Raw genomic sequence first — 11,398 nt, 5'->3', positions numbered from 1 at the left:
ATGCACTATTTTGTCCACTCTAGTTTTTGGGCTTAATTTTACCTACAGTTCTTCAATTTTAAGGTTATTTCATTATTACCCCCTCAACATTAATTTATATCATAAAAATTTTTAAATTTTAATATAATATCACCCAGCGTTTCTTTAGTCAAATTCTGTTGGATGTTTTGATCGGAAATTGATCTCGACATGCCTAGTTGATTAAATATAATAAAAAATATTTCTTATTATGCCACATGAAGAGAATATTTCTCATTATGCCACATGGAGCGAACGGTTTCTAATTATAAATGAAATACTGATAACTTTTTTATTTCATTTAATTTTTTTTATCTTTAAACAAATTAAATCATGAATTATTTTTTATTGAGTTTAATTTACCTAGACATGTCTAAATTAGCTTATGCTCAAAATACTTAATGGAATCTAGTCAGAGAAACTTTATAGTATTAAATTGAAATTTGAATATTTGTGGGTTACAAAATGAAATTAAATGCCATTAATATGAAATTAAATGCCATTAATTAAATATAACTCTTAAAGTCAAAGAATAATAGGTGAAATTAAGCCATAGTTTTCTAATAGTGAAATGTATTTTTGTTATAAATGTGGAGAAATGAAGATTAGAACTTTTTCTTTTAAAATGGATAGATATATCTACCATTAGATAAAGAACATAATTGACTTTATTATATTTTAAACATAATACATATATATATATATATATATATATATATATATATTAATTTTAAATATAAATTATATAACTATTTAAAATAATTATCTACACAAAATTTAAATAAATGAACATTTTTATTAATAAAATAAAATTTGAAAAAGTAATTATTTTAAATTAAAAATATAATCAAAGGTATTTAGGATATTTAATTTATAATTGATTTAAATTAGGTCAAAACTAAATATAGAATCAATTTATTCATAGAATAAAATTTTAGGGGTTTGAACTTTTTTTTTTTTTTTTTTTGGTCAAAGGAGGTTTGACATATTTGACACTTGAATATAAAGAGATTTGATATATAATTTTTAACATAGCTAAGGACTAACTTGTAAACTAACCCAAGTCTTGAACCCTCTTCTGAGTTCTGATCGCTGGGAAATCTCAAAGAGGGACGAAATGAAGCTTCATTTCTCAACCAAATCGTTTCCCAGATCACTTACGGTTCGCCAAATCTACATTTGTTCAAGGGTTTTAGCTTCACTCTTCTCCACTAAAGCCCAAACCCAACCTTACCGTCCCTCTTCTTCTTCTCCACGAGTTTTAGCATTGTATCGTCGGATTGAACGCGTTAGAGACCCAAAAGCCTCAGTAGCACCAGTGCTCGAGAAATGGGTCAGTGAAGGAAACACTGTTCAAAAAGAACAGCTTCAGTTTCTTGTTCGGCGCATGAAGTGTTATAGGCGCTTCAATCATGCTTTAGAGGTCCCTTTTTTTTCCCCTTCCTGTTTTCGTCTTTCTTCGAATTAGCATAAACCATTAATGGATAAAATTCTACCTCTTTTGGTATGATGATTTTCTTTTGTGGATCCTGCTAATTCAAATTACATGGATTATGTGAATTTGTGAATCATTCATGGAACTATTTCTCAGAAAGCTTAAACATTTTTGCATAACTTGGTTTGATTTTCTTAACTTAATCCCTAAATCATGAAGTTCTCATTGTCCAATAATTGTTTTGTGAATTAGAAATAGGGGGGTTGAAATCATTTTATGTATCTGAGCTATGTGGTTAAAGGTAAGTCATTTTAAATGTGTATTTGCTGTTTCCGCCTGTCAAATGTTCATAAATTTAATATGTCAGCATCAATCTGAGATTAACCGTTAAATTTGCCATTTATACACTGTTTAGCAGTAATGTTCTGGTTCATGTGCCATGTAGTGGGTGATTAAGGCTTACAATATGATTAGTTCAAGATTCCCAAATCATAATTTGATATGTTTTAGCTTTAATTTTGTAGCATCAACTATTTCAATGGCTTTACTCCATGACCAAGATGGCCTTAAAGTTGATGAGGATTTTATTCACTATTCACCACATTTAACCTACTATTGAAGCATTCAGGCTCCAACAAAGTTATGGACCGTAGAGTGATGTAGATGACGTGTTTGAGCATGCTACCTTAATTCCTCAAGTAATTGGCATTGTATACATGAATCATTTTTTTCTCGCATTTAACCATGAATAAACAATTAAATTGTTCCTTCATGTTAATTATATTGTCAATTCCTGACCTATCTTTTCCTCCTGTTTTTCAGATATCACATTGGATGACGGATCGTAGGTACTTGCCATTATCACCTATTGATACTGCTGTTAGGTTGGACTTGATCAACAGAATTTATGGATCCGTACATGCAGAAACTTATTTCAAGAAACTTTCAGATAAGTTGAAAACTTACCATGTCTATGGTGCTCTTCTCATCGGCTATGTGCAAGAAAATTATGTTCAGAAAGCGGAAGCTATTATGCAGGAAATGAGAGAGAAGGGAATGGCAACATCATCTTTTCCCTATAACATACTTATCAACCTTTATGCTAAAACTGGAGACCTTAAGAAAATCGATATATTGGTACAGCAAATGGAAACAAGTGGAATCCCTCAAGATAAGTACACAATGAGGAACCTAATGGCCACTTGTGTTGCTGTGTCTGACATTTCTGAAATGGAAAGAATCTTGAATCAGATAGAAGAGAATCCTCGGCTTGGTCTTGACTGGGAAGTGTATTCAATTGCTGCAAGTGGGTATCTGAAATTTGGGTCAATTGACAAAGCTTTGACGAAGTTAAGGAAAATGGAGGGAATGATGATGACCTCTAAAAGGAAGACAGTAGTGTTTAATTTTCTTCTGACACAGTATGCAGAAACTGGTAAAAAAGATGAGCTTTACCGAGTCTGGAAGACATACAAGCCGTTAATAGAATCAAGAGACACAGCATTTGGCTGCATGATTGCATCTCTCTCAAAGCTGGATGATATTGAGGGTGCTGAAAAGATCTTTGAGGAGTGGGAGTCCCAGTGCACCGTTTATAACTTTCGTATGCTAAATAGTCTTCTGATTGCTTATTGCAAAAAGGGGCTTTTTGAGAAAGCTGAAGCAGCTGTAGAGAAAGCTGCAGAGGGAAGAACCCCCTATGCATCCACCTGGAGCGTATTGGCAATGGGGTATAAAGAATACAATCAAATGTCCAAGGCAGTCGAGATGTTGAAGAGAGCATTAATATCAAGGAATGGTTGGAAGCCAAATCCCACCACTTTGACTGCATGTTTGAATTACTTGGAAGCACAAGGAGATGCTGAAGGAATGGAGGAAATTATAAAGTCATTAAAGCGCTCGGAACTTCTAACCAGGGATATATATCATAGATTAGTAAGGACTTATATTGCTGCTGGAAAATCAGTCACTGAGGTTCTCGATCAGATGAAGATACATGATTTTGTTGCTGATGAAGAGACACACAAGATCCTGGAAGCTAAGCCAAGTTTATAGACTACTAGAACTCCCAGCATTGATCTTAAGGAGACCTTGATCTTACAGAGAACTCCCAGCATTGAAAACTTTTTTTTTTTGAGATAGTCTAGAACACCCAGCAATGATCTTAAAGAGAACTGTCAGCATGGATCTTGTACCTTGATTTTAAAGGGTGTAATTATTATTTTTTTTTAGAAAGTAATTATAAAAATTTTTAATTTAGAGTGTAACCGTAAAGAAGTGCGAAGTCTTTTTTTTTTGTTTTTTGCCACTGTCCCTAAAAATTTTTCAATTTTATCCTGTACTTCATTTCTTTTTTTTTTTATTTTTTTCATAAGATAGCATATTATATATCGACATTGGTGTTACATGACTCTTGGCTCAAAAAATTTATAAATGAGAAAGCCTGGTTCAAAACAACAGCTAAACCCAAAACAAAAAGGCCTAAAGCCCATGAATACAACCCTAAACAATATGGGCAAAACCAGACCAACAAGAAGCAACGAGAATCCAATGTTGCAGCGCCGTTGGAGAGGGTGGGAACCACAGCGGAAAGCACTGGGATGGGTACATCTACTATGTCAATGGACATGTGAGGTCGAGGGGAGGCAACCATCGCAGCCAACCAAAAGTTGCAAAAGGTGAAGGTGGTAGAGCTCACGGTGTAAGATTTTATACGTAATTAATGTTACCATATGAACCAAAATTAATTCTTTTAATGTGGCTCGATATTAATTAATATTTATTTTAATTAATACAAATCCTAATTATACAAAGATTATTTTAATTAAAATAAATCTTAATTCTAATTGTAAAGATATTTAATGGACATACTAGATTAAGTAAGCTGGTCATGTTTCTATCCATAAAGTTACATACATTTTCTTTTATAAAGTAAGAGATATTAGGATTATATCAAGAAAGTCTTGTATCAATAAAATTTTGTCTGTTAATAAAAAATGGTCAAGAGAAAGAAATCAGTTTATCGAATCAAATGTCTCTCTCAATCATTAGCATGACTCAATTAAACTCCGCATCAAGTATGTTTTCTAAATCTGTGATAATTTATTTGTTCAAGATCCATTATTAGAATGATAGTTGAGTCTTATGTTTATGATTCACATTATGTTTATGATTGTTATAATTTATTCAGATTTATTTTACATATAGTATCAGAGTCCTTGGTTTTGAATAATTAAAATTTTTCATCAAATTTATGATGACAAACATAATGTTAAAGTTCTTACTTGTTATTAGATATGGATAGAATTAAAATGCAAATCGTGAAAGTTTGATGATTAATGTTAATAATTAAAATAATTAAAATAATATTTTTAAAATTTGACCCAATTAAGTTTTGGATATGAGAATTATTAATACTACGAAAAATCGTGTTATAAAGAGATTTAAGTTTGAGATCATATTTTCTCAAAAGAAAGAAATTAAAAGAAAAAAAAATTATATATCAAAGTGGCTTAATTGTTTTGGCCATAAATTTCAAACTATGTGAAAATATGTTTATTATGAAAGATGCTTAAAATTAATTAATTAATTAATTAATTACTAAATTAAAGTTTTGGCCCAAATTTAATTAGGCCATGAAAGTTTAACATGATGAAAAAAACGTGATAGAAACAATAATTCTTTTGGGAACATCTTCTCCCGAAAAGCAAGAAAAGCAAAAAAATATATATATTTTCTACCCAATCTAATTAAGATTTGTATTTAAACCTAATGAATGAACAAATATTAGGTTTATTCAGATATATAATTTATATGCATGCTTTATGATATTTAATTTAGTTTGTTAGTCATCAAAGTGGCTAAACTAAAATAAAATAAAATTAATAGTTTGTTAGTTTATGTCATTTGAATCCATATCATGAGGTGTGACGAAATTTTTACGCTGGTTGTCACCTACCGTAACCCTCCTCCTTTATCCGGGCTTGGAACCGACTAAATACAAACTATTTAGGCTGAATTTTATATGATCGCAAGATTCTCAATAAGTTGACAGGAAAATTTTATTGTACAGCCATACGATCGACCATGTTATATGGTAGTGAGTGTTGGGCACTGAATGAGCCCTTTGTATCTAAGATAAGAGTTGCGGAGATGAGAATGTTAAGGTAGATGAGTGGTCATACTAAACTAGATAAAATCCTTAATGAGAGTATTAGAGAAAAGGTAGGAGTAGTGCCAATTGAGGATAAGTTGAAAGAAGTGTCACATCTTACCCCTCTATAAGGCATAACATGATCCCGTAGAATACCTAATGAACTATCGAACTTCACCTACCGATAACTCATTAAGTACTCTACAAGGGATTTTAAACAATTTTCTTACTTTTGACAAGTAGTGAGCATTTTCTAATAGGTATTTAAAACATTTAGTTAAAATTAAAACTAGTTAATATTTTTGGCCCATTTTATTTTTACGCAAATTTTATAAAAATTTTGACAGAGTTCCCTCTGTATTTTGAGAAAACAGTTCTTCAAATACCTGTAAAAAGTACTTCTAAAAATTTATCTCAACTACTACTTCAATTTCATAATCAAACTCAATTAATTTCAACAATTCCACAATCATTTCAATAAATTTCTCAAGTTCAAAATTCAATAATCCTCAGAATACTAGCAATACATTTCATTTAAATTAAATAAAATAGTTACACTCTTATTTCATTAGAGACAAAACAGTTTATATACATTATTATAAAATTTACATTAAAAGAAATACAAACTAAACTTTATTACAAACTTCATATAAATTTTGTACAAGCTGCTCAAGACCCATTTACATGTCCATACTTTTATATGCAATACATACAACCAAAGAAATATTTACAATTAGGGTATAAATTATACCCGATGACTTTAAGTTGATAGCTCCTCACACCTCAGCAGCTCAGTCTGCTTCTCCTCTAGTCTCTGTATCTGCGACAGCAATAGAAGCTATCGCTGAGTACTAGGACTCAGTGGTGCACAACATACTAAATAATCTTTATGCAAAACTTAAATCACATTTATTCAAAAATTTGGCTGAACATGAGAATTAAGTACAAATCATGCATTATGAGATTATAAATACAAACCAAGTTCATTTCAAAGTATCAAAACACATTTCATAGTATCAAAACACATTTCATAAAACCCACAGTTAAATCATGCCATTCGAAACAAATAGAATCTCAATAGCCAGAGGCTAAAGAGAAATCACATCACAAGGCTAGCTAGCTCAAATATATGGATATCCATTCACATCCTCTTCTACTGGCACACCTCAACACTTCTCCAGAGAAGGAATCAAAATTCGAAACTAATTACCCCCACTAGTCGTGCTAGTGAGGTGTTCAAATATATGGTCATGACACTGTGGTTTCAAAACTTATCTTAACAATTTGCTAAACATTGTTATTTCAAATATACACAATAACTTTCACAATTTAAATCAAACATCATAAGAATTCCATAATTCAATATTTCACATTATTCAAAACAGTATGCAGAAGATAATTATAAAAAAAAAGTATACGTTGTGCACAAACCTCAAGCGAGTCGCCTCTTGGCCTCGACTCGGTTCCTCGGGTTCTTTCCCGGTATTCTTTTCAACTGAAACACACAATTTTACAGTGTTTCAGTACCATAATTTAACATAAATCCAAAAATAAATTTAACTTCACTTTTACCTAGCTCTAACGTGCTAAAATTCAACGTTCTTGAAATTTTGTATTTCGGATTACTATTCATTACACTATTCAAGTCAAATTATTGACTTTCTAAGGCTTAATAGGTATGGGAACTCCAACTTCACCCACATACCACATTTTGGTCACTAAACTTGTTGGTTTTGGTCCTTTTCTCAAAACTTAGGTCTTTTAGGCAAAATTGCCAAATTTTCAGTTTTGGTGTCCCTAATTGTACTATTTCATTGGTCAGTTTACTGTTGAAATTTGGCAAAACTTTCTTCATATAAAATGTTCCGTATTGTCTTAAGTTGATTCTCCTTTTTGAATCACTCCAATTGGAGTTCTGTAGCTCAAGTTATAAGCAAATTACGTTTATTGTTCATGCTACAGAATTTGGTTCTACAAATTTGTTGATCCAACTTCATTCAGTAATTTGATCAAGTTAAGTTCATAATTTGATCTAATTTTCTTCATATGAAATGTTCTATCATATCTTAGGTTTCCATCAGTTCAAGAATCACCTAAATCGGAGTTTTCTAGAAAGAGTTATAGCCATTGAAACTTTACTGTTCAAATGGCAAATCTGCAGTTTGCAGATTCAGTGACCCAACTTTACTCAGTAATTTGATTTGGTTAATGGCATAATTTGGGTTTGTGTTCTTCATAAAAGTTTTAGATCTATATCTCATCTAACCACTGATAAAATTTCAGGTCGTTTTGACCTCCTAGCTTGAGTTATGACCAAATGAACAAACACTGTTCATTTGGTCAGGTTGTGCAGGGCAGCCTGCGATTTCTCAATTTCGGTCACTTTGTTCAGTAGGTTTTAGTCAGTTTTTGGGCAGGATTCCTAAATGAAAATTATGTCATTTAGTGCCTATTTTCATCCCCAATTGGTCCCATATCCATTGGACTTATAAAATTTCGTTTTTGGTCCCTCAAAGGAAATTTTGGTCATGCTGCCAGCACATGACCTTATCCAATTCGAATTGGCTTTTAATTCCAACACTTCTAACACACCTCATTTGGTCACAAATGACCATTTTTCACTTTACATTAGGTCAAAGACACCATTTACAAGTTTTTCACATTTTTGGTCTCTAAACCCTAATGTCCAAACCCCAATTCACTAACCTCATGCATTTACTTGATTCCATGCCTCTAACCATAGTTATTCAACTAACTAAGGTTTATATACCCAATTAAATCCATCAAACCATGCAAATATACTCCCATATACATGCTGGCTGAAAATCATTCATGGTCCCTCAACAAATTTTTATTTCATTTTAAGCATTTTTCTAAGTTAACTAAGTTATAAACACAAGTAATAAACTCATTTGCAACTTAAATCACTAACCTTTGTGTAGCAACTTCTAACTCTCCTTTTCTCCAATTTTCTTTCTTCTTTTCTTCTTTCTTTGATGACCAATCTTCTTCTCAAGTTGCCTAGACAAGCTTTAACTATGGTGGCTTACTTTTCTATGGTGAAATCTTATAATATGCAAGCTCAAAATTGAGCTTTAATGGAGGTTTTGGTGTGGGAGAGGGAGAGTGACGTTTTTTAAGAAGACTTTTGTGTTTTATTTTATTTTTTTTTCTTTTCTTTTATGTCTTAAGAAGACCAAAAATCAATTTAAGTAAATTTATTAATTATATTCTTTATGGCATCATGCATGATGTCATCTCCCTACACCTTTTTCATTTTCTCTTCTTTTTTTTTATTAGTTCTTTAATTTAATTCTCGATCCCGAAGTTTTCTTTTCTCCAATTTTATTTAACAGTTAGGTCAGGAGTCAGCTCTCGGGGTCAATTGACCAAATTGCCCCTCGCCGGTTCATCCCGGTTTGTAATTAATTCCATATTTCTTCTGGCTCCATGACCTAATTATTTGACTAGCTTAACAATTCTTTTTCATGATTTTCTCTTTTCCACTGTGTTCATAAGGGTCCTAAGAACCGCAGCGTCACTTTTTACGGTTTGAAATTTGAGTTTAAAACGACTTCGCAGTCGTTCCCGAGAAGGTCACCCATTGTTGTGACTCTCGGCTCGTTTAACTTCTTATGTTCTGTTTTTCTTGTTTATACTTAACTAATTTGACATTACTAATTATTTGTGTTTATAGCTTCTCTAGTTGTCTTAAGTGTGGTTCTAATCCCCTTAATTGTCTGGACCGACACCGGTCACCGGAATAGTAAAATCTACCAGGCTATGCAAACGGGGGTGTTACAAGAAGGGAGATTGAGATGGTTTAGTCATGTGAAGCGTAGACATACAGAGGCTCCAGTTAGACAAGTAGAGAACATTAGGTTAGAAGATAGAAAGAAAAGAAGGGGTAGACTTAAACTAACTTGGAGGAGAGTAGTACAACATGACCTGGAAGCATTACACATTTCTGAGGATTTAACCCAAAATCGTTTAGAATGTAAAAAGAGAATCCATATAGTCAATCCCAAATTCTTAGGATAAAGGCTTAGTTGAGTTGAGTAGAGTTAAATAGTTTGTTGGTCATCAAAGTGGCCGAACTATGAATGATGTTTACATGCACATAAAAAATTATCAATTATCCCTACTCATAAATGCTTATGATGAAAAATGGATTAATTGGTACCCACTAGTCATCAGAACTTAAGGATTTTACCCAAAGATAAATCAATTATTCTATGATAGTGAGAATTATGAAAATAATAATATTTTATCAAATATATATTGGATGTCTAAAGACAACATGTATATTTAATATAAGTTAATTATTATCCAATTAAGTTTAAAGGCATTTAATTTAGGATAGTATATTATAGTATCTATCCAAATGAAAACTATAGTATACTCTAATTATTAAAATTATCTGAATTTATTTTAAGCATATAAATATAATATTGCAGCTTTTTCTTTTTATTCGCATGCTTAATCTATTATTGTTTTAATGGGTTAAACTTCTTTGAATGGTGTAAGCAAGTCAAGTTCCATTTAGATGTTTTGGACCTTGACTTCGCAGTATTGGAAGGCTAACCTTCTACTATTATGGATACAAGCAGTGAAAAAGAGAAGTTATACCATAAGCAATAGGAATTAGTAAACAAATTAAGTCTTATATTTTTTAGAATGACTATTGCCAATAACATTAAGACTATAATTTCACAAACTGAAAATGCAAAAGAATACCTTAAACTTATGAAATATATGTTCTATTCTGAAGCTAAGTCATTCACTGGTACTCTAATGGCATAACTTACGACCATGAAGTATGATGGATCAAATAGTATGCAAGAGCACATTATTGAAATGAGTGATATTGCAGTAAAACTAGAAACTTTAAGGATGATGTATGATGATTCCTTCTTGGTGTAGTTCATTATGAACTCATTACCTCTTGAATATGGGCCATTTCAAGTTAACTATAACACTATTGAGGATAAAGTGGAATGGTAATGAATTGGCTAGTAAGCTAATTTAAGAGGAAATAAGACTGAAAAATCAAGGGACTCATTCTGTCGACATTATGGGTCAAAAAGCTAATAAAGTACTTAAAGTTAAAGCTTATAAGTTTAAGAAGAAAAAGAAAGGATCTTCAAATATTACTTAAGCCAAGTAAAATGAATAAATGGTAGATAAGTGTCGCTTCTGTACGAGAGTAGAACACTATTAGAAAGATTGCTTGAAAAATAAAGCTTGATTTGAAAAGAAAGATAATATTTATGCTTAGGTATGTTTCAAATTAAACTTATTTGAAGTTCCTAATAATACTTGGTGATTTGATTTTGATGCTACTATTTATGTCTCTAATATGATGAAAGGATTCCTTACGATCCAAACTGAAAACCCAATTAAGACTTCCTATTTATGGGCAACCATATGAAGGCTCCAATTGACGGCATAGAGACTTACCATTTAGTCTAAGATAATGGCTATCAACTAGATATATTAAAAATCTTCTATGTACTTTCAATTTCTAGAAATGCCATTTTTGTTTCAAAACTTGATGAATTTTGGTTTAATGTTAAGTTTGGGCAAGGATGGTTCAATTTATTTAATAATAATGATAATTCCATTATTTTTTTTTGGAATTCTTACTGATTATCTATATATACTGAAACTTGATGATAATTTTATTGAATTATTGCCTATCACTTATAGCAATATTGGAATTAAGCATAGTAGACTGAATGAAAATTCTGTTTTCTTGTGGCATAAGCGTTTGGGTCACATATACAAAGAAA

At 31.5% G+C, this 11,398-nt stretch overlaps 1 protein-coding gene across 1 annotated transcript; it reads left to right on the top strand.

Moving 5' to 3' along the window:
- The first annotated feature begins 1,057 nt into the window (after positions 1–1,057).
- LOC110668317 (pentatricopeptide repeat-containing protein At2g20710, mitochondrial) lies at positions 1,058–3,720 on the top strand. Its single transcript, XM_021829511.2, has 2 exons — positions 1,058–1,441; positions 2,276–3,720. The coding sequence occupies exons 1-2, from the start codon at positions 1,136–1,138 to the stop codon at positions 3,506–3,508; spliced, it is 1,539 nt and encodes a 512-aa protein (XP_021685203.2). The 5' UTR covers positions 1,058–1,135; the 3' UTR covers positions 3,509–3,720.
- The last annotated feature ends 7,678 nt before the right edge of the window (positions 3,721–11,398 follow it).

Source organism: Hevea brasiliensis, chromosome 10 (assembly GCF_030052815.1).
Source record: "Hevea brasiliensis isolate MT/VB/25A 57/8 chromosome 10, ASM3005281v1, whole genome shotgun sequence".
NCBI lineage: Eukaryota > Viridiplantae > Streptophyta > Magnoliopsida > Malpighiales > Euphorbiaceae > Hevea > Hevea brasiliensis.
Note: the sequence above shows the minus strand (reverse complement) of the source record. Positions and strands in the feature narration are given on the sequence as shown.